Source organism: Schistocerca serialis, chromosome 11, assembly GCF_023864345.2.
Source record: "Schistocerca serialis cubense isolate TAMUIC-IGC-003099 chromosome 11, iqSchSeri2.2, whole genome shotgun sequence".
In the NCBI taxonomy this organism is placed as follows: Eukaryota; Metazoa; Arthropoda; class Insecta; order Orthoptera; family Acrididae; genus Schistocerca; species Schistocerca serialis.
Window position 1 is genome coordinate 66727490 of NC_064648.1, and position 14916 is coordinate 66742405.

The 14916-nt window shown below is 43.1% G+C and overlaps 1 protein-coding gene across 4 annotated transcripts in view; it reads left to right on the top strand.

Moving 5' to 3' along the window:
• The window catches only part of LOC126426671 (zinc finger CCCH domain-containing protein 10-like), a 173916-nt gene that overhangs the window by 94597 nt on the left and 64403 nt on the right, over positions 1 to 14916 (top strand). For 2 of the 4 annotated variants that reach the window (XM_050088562.1, XM_050088561.1), the window contains exons 7-8: positions 2169 to 2354; positions 7892 to 7972. In XM_050088562.1, the coding sequence (XP_049944519.1) occupies positions 2169 to 2354; positions 7892 to 7924 (219 nt within the window). In that variant the 3' untranslated portion in view covers positions 7925 to 7972. The remainder of the gene's footprint in view (positions 1 to 2168; positions 2355 to 7891; positions 7973 to 14916) is intronic. The other 2 variants (XM_050088564.1, XM_050088563.1) reach the window with 1 other exon arrangement.

Sequence of the window (14916 nt, forward strand, 5' to 3'; positions counted from 1 at the left end):
TTTTAACTGTTAGATTGGAAGTTTCAAATGTTTAAACATTATGATGGATAAAGAGAAAAAATTACGTTAACGTGCACAAGGATTCCAAGTGGAAAAAGAATAAGAAGAAGAAAAAAAAAATATGAGCAATTGAAGAAATTAAAATGTTGATTAAAATCGTGCGACAAAGGAATACAAATAAAAGAAATTGCGTGTAAACCAGTTAATTGAATAAAATAATGATCAGAGTCATTTTGATAAAGATTTAAAAATAAAAAAATTCGTTGTATCTGGCGAGATTTGAACCTACGACCTTTTGCTTGTGAGGTCAGTTCCTTAATTGTTATGCTATGCAGCCAGTCTGTAATTTGTTATCATTTTTAAAGCTGTATACCATCACACAAAATTCCAAAAAAAAATTTTCGGCGATTACTCGCAAACAGGGCCCCACCAGTGTGATTGGTTGCAGAGTGTGGTTCCTTGGACCTTAACCTACATTGCTGTATAGATTGATACCACTGCTGGAGATCTCTCTTTGTCAGGTATATTATTTAATTTTTTGTGGCCCATATGTGTAGTGGTTTCTTTCTGAACCTTTCAAACTAATACTTGAGAAGTGATTATGAAGCTCAATTGGGGGTCCAGGTTTGTCGGGGGAACCTTACGGGGTGACCTCTTAAGACTTTCTCCCTACGTGTAGCAGTTGAATGTCAGTGCCTGGACAGAAAAGAAAATCCTCACCTTTGAAAATTAACGGATTTCTGAACACTGTTAAATTTTAACACATTCCTATCTTCTTAATGTAGTCATCAGTAGCTGAGCACGTAGTGAGCTCAGAAGACGCCTAACACATTTTTATTACAGGTTGTATGAAAACAAATTACAGATATGCAAAATGCCTTATTGTTAAATGGAAAGAAGTATTTGCACCAATAATATTGTTCAATCTAACTATTTTATTTTCTATTTCATGTTTCACTGTGTTGTAGCAAATTGTCATTTCTTGTGAATTACATGCTTTTTCAAGCAGTTTATTTATAAATAAAAAGCTGTTATTTTTATTTAAAAAAAATATACGCCTTTGTTTGTGAATTATGTTAAGAAATATGGAACTTACATAAGAGTATAATAAACGTTACTGTTTGTGGGGTTCGAACCAATACCTTTATAATTAAGACATCTAACGCGGAGCCCTCAGCTGCTGGGACTGCGATAATAATTAGAAATGAGTTGTGCTCGACAGTGTAAGAATTCTTCCTTCAAAGGTGATTTTTTGTTTGACAGTTAAGTCATGTCAGTTTAGGGAATTGATTCCCGGGCACTGACCTCAAATCGTGGACATACAGAGAAAATAAAAGGGGACCAGTTTTTAAGTCCCCTCATGAAGTTTAGTGGGTCATTGGTTCTCAACTAAAGTAAGGGTACTAGATTATAATCCAAAAAAAGTGAGCGTTTTCATTCAGTGGCCCAGCCATTGTTTGCACCAGTCACAATGCTGTGCCCCGGACAGGTGTTTCGTGAGCAAGGGAACGAAATTTATTAGGAATGGTATGAAATCGTACACACCACTGTGCAGAGGTGGGTTTAGGAAGAGTTGCAGTTAATTTCTGCCCCCCATTGTAGCAGTTGGTGTTCACATTTATTTTATGCAACCTCTGTGTACGGTCAGATTGACTGCGCCTGAAGACGATACGTTTGTGCTCGTGGCTCCCTCGATCCCTTTTGGAACAGACAGGTTATTTTCAAATTATTTCTCCACTTAGCCAAGTTTTGCAGTTTACATTACTCGCAACCTGTTTCGAAGCTTGGTACGACTGCACCCTCTGGTGTTTTGTTAAGTGTGCCTGAGTGTGAGGCCATTTAGGCTTCAAATAACAAACAAACTGCAAACACAACTGAGTGGAAAATTAGTGTGAAAATACCCCATGTGAAAACCAAAATAAGTGAACGCTGTGACAGTGTCCCGTTTTCTTGTCAAAAACAAAATGCACCCATCCCATGCACAAAAATGGAGTAGTAATGAGAAAAGGCCCAACAAAAGAGTCGAAATGAGGGGTGTGCAAGTATCTGGTGCAGGACCGGATTCCGGTGCCTCCCACCCCACCCGAGGCATGCCCGAGGTGGTCTGATTTCGGTGCACCGAACTTTGGGCACGAGCCGGAGAGTACCCGCCCCCACTGCCGCCGCAGGTGCAGGCCGTGGACACTATGGGCGCTCAGATGCAGGTCGCGGGTGCCGCGCAGATGGCGGCGGTGGCGGCTGTGGCGGCCGGCGCTCTGAGGTCGTCGGCGGTGCCCGTATCGGTGGCGGGCATGGCGGTGCCCGTGTCCTTAGCTGCCAGCATCGGCGTGGCTCCCGTGCAGATCCCGCAGTCGGTAAGTGGGTGGGCTGTGGGCGGACCTGCCACGGACGTGCAGATGAATGCTGGGATGGCGCCCGTTTCTCTCGGTATTGTCTGTCTGTGTGTCAGTGTTGATGTCGAGGTGGTGGTTTCTGTAAATATGTGTTGTAATTTTTGCGATTTATCTAAACATTATTTGTTTTCTTATTGAAGTAAGAACTGCAAAATGTAATGATAAAATGTAGAAGGGGTACTTAATTAGTGATTGCTGTATTTTTTGATGTCTGGACACTTTAGGAAATTCATTTTTTTCTACAAATTTTGCCACCAATCTGTTCGTCCCGCTCTGGTGCTGCGAGTGATAGTTGTATTTACTCACTGTCGTATTCAAACCGGACATCTGAAGTCAGTCAGTTGACTCAGTCAATTGTTGTATAATGTTGTGCGTAAGAGTGGAATTGTTGTCTTTGGTGCCAAGAGTACCTTAAAAACTCTGTGACACACTTCTTATTATTTAAATTCTATTATAATTAGTACAATAGGTAGCTAGTTGAATACTGTCAGTTGCAGGGAACACAGGTTTAGAGGTTATACTTGTTATATTCTGATAAAGTGTCTGTTTTTGGTAAGTGTTTTCACAAGTTTTGTTCTCTCTTTTTTTACCATCTGCTGTGTATTAAATGTAAAATGCACTTCTCTACAAAACGTACACAATACGTGAATTGGTGAACACTGTGTAATGTTGTGATAATGTTAGCCTTCGGTGACCTGGTTTAGTGTCAGTTTGATGATTGAGGCCTCACTGTCCTCGTATTACAGATCCTCAAGTATGTACATCTGGAATATTGTTTCATTACAAAAGTAATAAGAAACTCGCCCTTTTATTAAAAACACAGATGTGTGGAAGGCTATTGCACCTTGTGATTCCCACTGCCCGTATGTATGTAGCTTCATTTCACCCTGTGCAGTGCCTTATGAAAGCACGTTCTGCCTATGCCCACAAACCAGTTAATGAAACAGTCAGACGATTGATGGCTGTTCTTGGTAATACAAACATAAAACTATCAAAGTATGGTCAGCAAGTAGAGCTGTAAAATGCACACTTTATTATGACTATTGTGTTTTGCGTGCTTTCAGAAGTTAAAGAGCAGTTTTCTTTTGAAATGTTTTGTTTTTATGAGGGTAAATCAAATAAAGATGAGACTTAATTTTTTAAAATTTTTATTTACTTTTTTTTTTGGGGGGGGGGGGGGGAGATGTCTAATGATGCACATACATTTAATCACACTCTGTAATGTGAATTTAAAAAAAAAAAAAAAAAAAAAAAAAAAAAAGTAAGAAAGAAAGAAAAAAAAGAAACTTTCCATCTGTAAATGATTTGCGTTTTGGTCACACGTTAACTCTTAACTCGCCTGTGATAGTGGCAAAAGTGCTACCATAACTTATCGCGACATCGTCTGCAATCTCAGTGACAGTCAAATGCGTGTCACCCTCCAGAAGTTGTCGTCACCTTCAGTGCCAGTGTGGGGTAGCGACAGTGGCCCTCATTCTCGACATGCTCGTGACCCTCCGTTAATCGCTCGTGCCGAGCAATAGTTAGAGATCTCGGAAGTCGATCGTCCTCTAATTGTCGACTCGCTCTTCCGAATATTTTGCCCAGTCGTTACTCCTTCCCGAGTGAGAAATGTACTATCGGACTGCTCGACGGACGTAAGTTCCTCAGACAGTGCGCTAATGATAAATAACGAAAGTGAGTGGCCCAATTCTACTCTTGCTGTGCTCCTCACGTCCCCACCCGACACCAAAAGGAGTAGTACCATCACGTGCAGATGTTTTGATGAATGACATGGATATTGACTTATTTGTTACTATGTGTATTTTTATCTGTTTAAGTCACTTTTTCCTTTTGAGCACTGCAAATGGTGAACAAAAGACCTTCCCTTGCTCTCTCTCTCTCTCTCTCTCTCTCTCTCTCTCTCTCTGTGTGTGTGTGTGTGTGTGTGTGTGTGTGTGTGTGTGTGTGTGTGTGTGTGTGTGGGCGCGCGCGCGCTGTCTAGTGGTTGACAGAAAACAGCTTGCAAGTGTGTTGTAGGGGAGTCGCTCGTTTCAATCTTTTTAATTAAAGATTCGAAGCAATTCAATAAGGCGATTATAATTTTATGCCCTTTCAGACGATGCGTGTTTTTACTTTTGAATATTTCAGCTGGAGTAAGGCAGCCTTTCTTCTGACAGTGTTAAGACATTCTCTGTAATGCCCTGTTCTTTACACAGACTTTAATAATAGTCACACCTTTAATTTTGTTATATAGGAACAAATCAGTTGTAAAAGTAAACAACAATGTAGGAAAGATCGATTGCTACTTACCAAAATGAGACAAATGAAGTTGCAGACAGGCACTTACATAAAACTTTCGGCCACAGCCTCAGTCAGCGTAAGAGAAACGCGCACTATTCGTACACACGAGCGAGCACACCTCGTGCACATGTGACTGCCAACTCCAGTAGCTCGGGCTGAGCTTGCTTGTGTGTACGAATGGTGTGTGTTTCTCTTATGCTGATGGAGGCTGTGGCCAGAAACTTTTATGAAGTGCCTTTTAATTGTGCCTGTCTGCAACTGAATGTGCCTTCTTTACGATAAGTAGCAATGTATCTTTCCCATACTGTTTATTTTTCTACCTACAGTTTCCGTTTTCCGACAGTAGAAATAAGTAATAGTTTGCTCTTCCTTCCGTGAGGTTGCAAACAAAGGTGTAATTTTTTTTCCCCTTTTTCTTTATGAAAGAAATTTCTCTCACTCAAGTCATTTGTTCACAGTGGATTTGCTTCAAAACTTATCATCGATACGTGTACGAATCGGACGCATCTCCTCTGGCATCCTCCCACCTAATACACCACTAGCCAGTTGGTTATCACTGGTAATTATTTGACATTAAAATAAAACTCACTTATTCAGTTCCGCTTAACACTTCTCCGTAGCAAAAGTGTGCTCAGGTGTACTCGTAATGAGCACTGTTCACCTGGAGAATGTAATTTTCAGTCTTCATTGTATTACACCCATTTAAATTGTTTTGCAGTGCCCTGTGTCTACTTGTAACTGCATTTTTGTATGTACTTTGGTTGCAACTATTCTGCACATTGTTGAGCTCTATGTTGTTGTTTTTGTTGTTGTGGTCTTCAGTCCTGAGACTGGTTTGATGCAGCTCTCCATGCTACTCTATCCTGTGCAAGCTTCTTCACCTCCCAGTACTTACTGCAACCTACATCCTTCTGAATCTGCTTAGTGTATTCATCTCTTGGTCTCCCTCTACGATTTTTACCCTCCACGCTGCCCTCCCGTGCTAAATTGGTGATCCCTTGATGCTTCAGAACATGTCCTATCAACTGGTCCCTTCTTCTAGTCAAGTTGTACCACAAACTCCTCTTCTCCCCAAATCTATTCAGTACCTCCTCATTAGTTATGTGATCTACCCATCTAATCTCCAGCATTCTTCTGTACCTATATAACGTACAGGAATTTAGATCTGTTCTTTGTCACCCCCCACTTCAGAAAAATAAACAAGACTTTTATTTGCTTCTCAGTTGTATTTTGAATACTGTTCATGGCATTTAGGTAGCTCTTCTGCCACCCCAATCGTCATTTTAAAATAATTCCCCCCGACCATCTCCTGGACCTCTCCTATTCTAATTTATAGTGGGAGAAATTAGTTTATCACCGGTCGTGCAAGTACAGAGTGCATCGGATGACTGTCACCTAGAAATTAACTTTTTTGCCCCGGAGAAGGAAATGTGGGAGCTAAACAGAACTGTAATAATTTGTCATTCTCAGCAAGTAACAGTTTCGATCAAAATCGGCAGACAGTACGTGACAGAACGATATTCACTCTTTTTCCGGTCACTACCGACCTTACGTTTCGTTGAACGCATTAGTAAATTTAAACCAATTCCAGCTCATTTATGTCTAACATTTACACGTTTTTTAACTCCAGACACTGCATTTGCTTTTGTTTGCAAATGTGTGGACATACTGAATGCAGTGTCATCTGCTACCCGAGATTGGCAAGGTCAGCTTTGCCGAGAAAGCTGTCTTTATCTACTGAGACTGTCTAGCTTCTATACAGCTAATTCCTTCAGTAACCGAGCTGTGTTTTTTTTGGAGGGAAGAATCGGTACTGAGCAGTATCAGGTTGGCCCACCTTGAAATATGGAAACTACTACTCGTTGTGCTTTTCCAGCAGTGGAAACATTTTATAATGTCAGTGTACAAGAACTCTTCCTCGAAACTTAAATGTTTCAATAGCAGTGTCAGGTTGTCCTAAAGCATTTAGTGTGTGACTTCAAAATTAATGACAGGGATTCCTGCAGGCTTTTGGCCACACTGTTTATTCAGGTCCCCTTTGTTTCAAGAGTAGTAAGTAGCAATGACATTTAAAACCACTGGCCACCAAGAAATATAGAACAAGTGTGCCGGGCTACTGGGAAGCAATTTTGTCGTATACCTCTGCTGGAAGACAATAGAGTGTAATCTCGCGCCCATTTGACAAAGGCAAGAAACTGTGGCTACTTGTTTATGTCTTTCTTTGCACATGTGTATGAAGCCCTTCTAGTTGATAGCACTTTGGTAGCTGGGATGTGACTTTTTGAGTGGATTATTGTAATGACTGCAGTTTTACCTGTGGTGTGTGTGTGTGTGTGTGTGTGTGTGTGTGTGTGTGTGTGAGAGAGAGAGAGAGAGAGAGATATGGGGGTGTTAAGGGAACAGCAATGACAATGGCGCTCCGTATTTGCTGAATTCAACTTCTGACCTATGAATTTCTGTTGACTATGCCATGTCTCGGTTGTAATTACATCTGGTGATCCTTTAGAATGTGAATGCCAATTGACAAAGTAAAGCGATACTGAGGAGCTGTTACCACACCTGTTATATTTCTTTGTCTTCTGCTCTAATAATACTGTTGTCATCACTTGTGGAATATTACCCTTCTTATCCGATGATCTTGCAACAATATGTTACTGAACATTGGATTCTGTAGTGCTCCTATATATTCTTTGCTTATTCCTGCACTAGAGTTGTGATTTTTCTCTCTCTGTTTCGTGTTGTGACATTTTGTATATTTTTGTGTGCCAGTCAGTAGATTATAGCTTCCGAAACCAGAGAGGTCGGTGTTTATTAGCTGTCGAAACTGCAGTGACGACTGATCTTTCAGAGATCACGAACGGATGTAAGAGTATTTTACGACTAGTAGTATGTTTGTGCACAAACCGGTCACGAAATCAAAAATTTTAATAGTGATCTGAGATTGGTTGTGTCTGTGCAAATCTCCATTCACAGGTACACAGACCGAGTGCAGCCGCACACAGTAAATGCCCCGTAGCGTGCATTGCCGGCCGGAGCTGTTGCCATTCTCACATCGCTTTGGCGCCCATCTGCTGCTGCTGTGAATTTTCTGTACTTGTTTATTATGAGACAACTTCTGTCTTTTTTTTGTCAGTTTCAGCTTTGACGCTCAGAGCTTTTGCGGGGCGAATGGAATAACCAGTATTTGGCTGAGAACCTTTGACGTTTGATTTCAGGACCGTTCTGGTAAACCCACATCCCATCTCTAGTACTGGTCTGGTTGAGTGGTTACAGCCCCAGATTCTTCTTTGACAAAGGTATCAAAATTATTTTTGTGTTTTCGTTATTTTCTGTTCTTTAACCATTCTACACCCCCGTCTCTCTCTCTCTCTCTCTCTCTCTCTCTCTCTCTCTCTCTCTCTCTCTCTCTCTGTGTTTCATTTATATCTTTATTTACATTTTATGGGGTTAGAAGACCTTGCTGAATAAGTTGCAGTGTGACCCATTGCGTGATTTGAGAGCACTGGGTTGGGCCCTGCGGAGTGGTGGTGATCTCAGTGTGAATAAATGCCGGTAGCATGCTGTACCACGCAAAATGTTGTAATGAGTTACATCGTTACCGGTCAGTTTCTCAGTAAACTGACCAAGAAATAGTTCACACACACACGGGAATTGAGGAGGAAGAGGACGGAGAAAGCTATGAACACTGTTTCTATGAAAGAGTATGGGACCACTACAATATACGGATATTTTCAGTTGTTGTTATTTTTAAACTAGTTCAGTAAATGCAAGCAATTAGTTCAGGAAACACAGAAAAATTGAGCACTACAGAAGCATCACAGAGGAAATTCACTAAAATTAAAATTTGTTACACATCCCCATACAAAATTAGAAGAATCATAAGGACCCTTGAAATGAACGTTATCAGGGGTTTGATGACATTTTTGTTAAATCACTAAACATTTGTGATTCTATAATGTGTAATATTCTTAGTTACATGTGTAATACATAAGCAAATAAGTTCCGGAATTAAATTTTGCATGAGAAACAAGTGCTACTGTTATTGAAACAAATATAGAACCCTCTAGATTGTAGACCAAAGTTTCCTATGTTAATAGTTTTTTTTAGCAGTTAGCAACAATCTGGTGAGAGTAAACGAGATCTTTGTCGGTGCGTGTCTATTATTTGTCATTGTTTCCTGGGCTACATTAATGTTCATTTGCACCACCAGTTTTTGGCCAAAATAGGAATAACCGTCTTTAAACATAATAGTCCATCACTCTGCTAGATTTCCACTGAAAGTGCTACCTGTAAAATAGTGCACACTTACAATATGGTGGTTAAGGAAATGTCATTTGAGAGTTAATCATTTGCCTGTCTAGTGCATGCTACAGTTCCTTTTGAATGGTCTATACTACTACTGCTGCTGGGAAGTACACAGGTCGGTATGATGTAGTTGAAATTCAGATTGTTCTGATACGCCTTTTCTGGGCTAAGAATATTCTTTGTAAATGCACAGTTCCTTTAAACTATGACAGGAGGTAACAGTGAAAGAAAGCAAAGGAAATTATGAATACTGGCTGAGATGATGCATTAAAATTTTTACCAAGGCCAGGACTCAAACTCAGGTCTCCTACTCACTAGGGAGACGCACTAACCATTGCGCCACTGCCACCCTAGGATTCTGCACGGATTACCCTTACTGCAGAAGGGGAATATAAAGATCTGTTAAGATGTGGATTGGAAGTGGTATCAGGAAGGGAGACTCGATAGAGTAACGAGTGCAGCCGTGTTAGGCACAATGCCATGGTGACGCAGGATTAGCGTGTCTGCCTAGTGAACGGGAGACCCCGGTTCAAAACCCAGTCTCGACACAAATTTTAATTCGTTGCTTCGGCCCGTACTTATTATCGTAGATAAAGATGAGATTTAATATGTCTCAGGAATGTATAATTTCGTACAATTAATACCGAGGAAATAAGCTTTTCCGTGATGGTGGAAAGTGTCACTTTTAAGACAGTGTGGATTCTGAAATTGTTGATTGTGTGGAATCCTGACTCGTATTTTTATTATATGACATTCTGAAAGCCACAGAGTGAGCCAGTTGGCTGGATGTAGTATTTCTAGACCTCTAAAAAGCTTTTAACTAAATACCACACCTGCATTTATAATGAAAAGCCATATCGTTATGGGGTATAAAGTGAAATTTGTGACTGGACCGAGAATTTCTTTGTAGGGAGTAAGAAGTAATCTATCTCAGGTGAAGAGTTGTCTACAGATGTAGGTGTAATTTTTGCTGTGCACGGGAAGTGTGTAGGACCCTTGCTGTTCACATTTTGTATTAATCACCTGGCAGACAATATTAATAGTTAAGTCAGTTATCTGTAATTGAGTACCGTCTGGAAAGATCTGCGTAAATATTTGCTCGGATTTCAAAATGGTGCAAAGTTTGGCAACTTGCATTGATTGTTCAGAAATTGAAAGTTGTGACTTTGCACGCAAAAAAGTATTCTGTGACTAGAATCACAGTAGTTTCAGTTGGAATTCTTCAACTTGTACAAATACTTGGGTGTAGCAATTTCTAAAGATAAGAAATGGGATGATGACATTGGTTCGGTGGTAGCTAAAGCAGGTGGTGAGATGCAGTTTATCGATAAATTACTGGCGAAATGCAGTCGGTCCACAAAAGAGACTACTTTTAAATCCTAGAATAATGTGGGATGTCTACCACTTAAGACTAAAAGGGGATATTGAGCGCACGGAAGTAAGGGTATCGAATAGGCAGAGGTTTTGTTTGACCGATGGTAGAGCATTGCGGAGGTGCCAAAAAACTGATCTGGAAGACTCTCGAAGAAAGATGCAAACTATTCCGCGAAAGCCTACTTTTGAAAGTTTTGAGGACCAACTGCTAGTAATGAATCTGGGAACATACTACAACCCTCTACATATTGCTCCTGTAGGGCTCGCAAAGGCGAGATTGCAGTGCCCACAGAGCCATTTGAGCAGTCATTTTTCACGTGGTCCGTACGTGAGTGGAGTGGGAAGAAACCCTAATAACTGGTACAGTGGAGAGTACCGTCTGTTGTGTGCTTCACAGTAGTTTGCAGAGTAAAAATGTAGATGTAATATTGCATCAGGAACTGTGTATGCTGTGCTGTGTGGCAGTGTGATGAGCTGGTGTTAACACAGCTACAACTTGCAAAATATTCTGCATTACATTCCACATCTTTTACTCCGATGCTTGCGTGATGGCAGATCGTTTGTATATATCGACAGAAGCAATGGACCCCGAATAGCTTCCTGTGGGATCCCCAGTTTGCAGTGGCCCATTCACATTGGCGTCTGTTCCTCACATGAGGACACGGGAAGAAAACTTAGTGTCCCCAGTTCGCTACGTACAAACTGAACCTTTGGCTGTATTACTCTGACTTTGCAAAAATATAGTGTGGTCCACATAACTGAATGGTGCAGTAAAATTGAAGAAGATACCTACTGTCTTCAGCTTTTCTGTAGTCCTGCGAATGCCTCACACAAAGGAATAAATTATGTTTCCTGTTGGTGCTTCCTTCCTGAATCCACACAGCTCATCTGAAAAAAATTCTGTACTGAGATTTGTTGCTACTCTGTTGTGCACTACTGTAACAGTACCATTATGAAACACTGGTAACAAGTTGTTGCCTTGGTTGTCTGCCTATCTCTTTAATAGTGTACTAAATTTTTTAATGTATTGGAAACTGACCACAGCTGAACGAGCATAGAAATTGTCGATTACGTACTGGACTTTTCAACCTCGCTAAGTATTTCTACGTGTCGGTATTCTCTTTTAAGTGATTTAATAATTGATGAAATTTCCCTCTCGCTCGTTTTCTGCAGCAGCGCGACACCTTTGTCTCGAATGTCAGCTTTTAAAATTTATGCTTACTTGTTTGCGCGAATAATATTTTGAGTTAACGTGTCAGCTGCTGGTAGGAATGATTATTGAGAACGTTGCCAAAGTTTGATGGGTCCGTAATGGTTTCTTCCACAGAAGAGTTGGTAGTCTAATACACTGCCTGACAAATAAAATGAAGCACCTGCAAGGGGAGAAGGAAACAGAATGAAACTTCACAAGTCGAGAGGGCACGTGATGTTATTTCAGTGATGACACTATCTAATGAAATTTGCAAAGAACTCTGTATTACGAGCCCACTTATCGATATGACGTACACATTCTGGCATCCACGAATGCACTGATTCGGTTCAAAAGGGTGTCGTAAAGTTATTGTATCCTCTCCTAAGGCAAACTGGGCCACAACTACAGTAACTGCAGCTGGATATCAGAAGTACTCCCACCGGGACTGAGTTGAGCCACGGGGACTGAGTCGTCTCGTCGTGGTTTGCGCAGCTCCCGCTGTCGGAGGTTCGAGTCCTCCCTCCGGCATGTGTGTGTGTGTGTGTGTGTGTGTGTGTGTGTGTGTGTGTGTGTGTGTGTGTTAGATTAACTAGTGTGTAAGCCTAGGGATTGATGACCTCAGCAGTTTGGTCCCACAGAAACTTACCACTAGACGGAAGACCGAGTTGACCTCTGAGCTGGTCCTACACGTGCCCTATCGAGTACAGATCTGGGAATCTTGCTGGGCACGGGAGTACCTCAACATCGTGCAGACAGTCCACAGAGATATCTGCCATTTGTGGCCAGGCGCCGATATCTCCAATAGTGATACCACAATAGTGTCGCGTGAGAGGTAACACCCGAGAATGCAGGACGTCTCTGTCGTACTGTTGTGCTGTCAGTGTTTTCTTAATCACTACCAGCTGTGAATCAAAATCGTACCCGATGTCTCCCCACACCGTGATACCAGGATTAATATTACTGTCTCTCTCCGAAACTTGGGAAGTGCGGGGCCTATTCGCAGGTTGCTGCCGTACTCGCCGACTGTGTTCGTCCGGAGTACTGAAGAACTATGCCAGCAGTGCGTGCCTTCCAGTCACGGCACTGCACTGGACGCAGCCGTTTGTGTCGTGCCGTTAACTGCTGCCTACGTCTGCGACAGTAATTCCCCGGTCCGGCTGCCGCTACCACCCGACGGACTGTACGTGGTGATGCAGAATATTTCAGGGGCTCCGTTACCTGTCTCCAGATGGCAGGCACAGACGTGAAGGAACTACGATGTGTTCGGTGCACGATACCGTGATCTTCCCACGTGGCAATCCGACGTGGTCGACCGGAACCTTGCCGACAAGTATACTTGTCCTCACATTCCTGTGCAGTCTGAATACCCACAGACCTGGATATTGCACAGTTTGACCGTACGGCCAAATGGAAACCTGCAGTGAGGCCCCTTTCAACCTGTCAGTTGCCGATAATGCCGTCTCACGTGAGTACGTGGCAGTGATCGTTCGACGTGTAAGTTGTTTAACCCACCTTATACACTGATCAACTAGAACATTATGAACACCTACTTAATAGCCAGTATTCCCAATTCAGGTACGGATAACACTGGTGACGCATCGTCACACGGGAGCAGTAGGGTCTCAGTAGGACACTGGAGGCAGTTGGCACCACATTTGCACACACGTGTCACCTCATTCTCATAAATTCTGGGGAGGGCGGCGACGGGCTCTGACGCCACGTTTGACTGCGTCAGAGACGCTGTCGTAGAGTTCAGATCTGTTAAGTCGGGTGGTCGGCACGTAGATTGGAACTCGCCACCGTCTTCCAGGAACCACCCCGTCGCACTCCTGACCTCGTGACACGGCCCACTATCTTTATGAAAAATGCTGATGCCACCGGGAAACGTTATCGTCACGGAGGGGTGTATGTTGTCCGCAACCGGTGTACGGTACTCCTCGGCTGTCACGGCGCCTCACACGGGCTCCACTGGCCCCGCGGACGCCCGCGTGAATGTTTCCCGGAGGGTAACGGAGCCACCACCGCCTCGCCTCTGTCTCGCAGTACTAGTGTCGAGCAGCCGTTCCCGTGGAAGACGACAGATTCGTGCCCGCCCGTCGGCACGCCGGAGGAGGTATCGGGATTTGTCAGACTGCGCGACACTCTGCTACTGCGTAGACGTCCGGTGCTGACGGTCACGTGCCCTTTTCGGTCGTAGTGGTCTTAACATCGGCACACGTGTGGGTCGTTCGATGCGGAGGCCCACCGTCGGGAGTGTTTGGTGCACTGTGTGTTTGGCCACCTTTGTACTCTGCCCGGCATTACAGTCTGATGTTAGTTCCACCGCAGTTTGCCGCCTGTCCCGTTTTACCGATCTGACGAGCCTACGATGTCCTGCATCTGTAATGAGGGTGGCTGCCCGACCGCAATAGCTCTGGACACAGTTTCACCTCGGTTTCACCACGTGTCGAAGACACTCACCGCTGCACTCCTCCGACACCCGACAAGTCGTGTATTTTCTGAAACGCTCGTGCCGAGCTTCTGGGTCGTCACGATCTGCCCTCGGGTAGATCGCACGCCTTCCCCATTCTACACGAGGACAGCATGTTCGCAGATACTTACTGATACTGTGTGCACTGTGCGTGTGCCTGACTAGCAGTTATAGCTCACCAGGTGACGTTGCTATCGCCCGGGCAGGTTTGTACCGGTAGTAGGTCGACGGTCAGTGTATACGGAATGAGATTTTCACTCTGCAACAGAGTGTGCGCCGATACGAAACTTGCCGGCAGATTGAAACTGCGTGCCGGACCGAGACTCGAATTCGGGACCTTCGCCTTTCGCGGGCAAGTGCTGTACCGACTGAGCTACCCGGCCACGACTCACGACCCGCCCTCACGGCCTTAATTTTGCCGGTACCTCGTCTCCTACCTTCCGAACTTCACAGGAGCTCTTCTGATCAATGTATACCTTACCGGGCCTAGCAAGTTCTCTAAACACAGACAACACTGATGCACACGGATGGTCATTCTGTGTGTCACGGAGAATTACAGCTTTTAATCATTTACGTACCCACTGATAGTGTGTGTGTATGTACAAAGTTACATTAACATACGAAACGTCTTCGGCTCACTCACTTTTTTTCGTCGAGGCAGCGTATTTCTCCTTTATACTTTTTGCACAACTGAGACCCCTCCCGCCCTTTTTTTCGAGATCCCTATTTTGTTGAATTTTTCAGCCGTTTGTTGTATTTTACTTTGATATTGTTCACAGTTCACATTTCCTATGTGTGATATTCTAAAGTAATCAGTCATCCAAACTTATTGATTTACAGTACTACCTATTTTCTTTCGATTAGTGGAAATGAGCTGTTGAATAACGGGGCTGAAATGT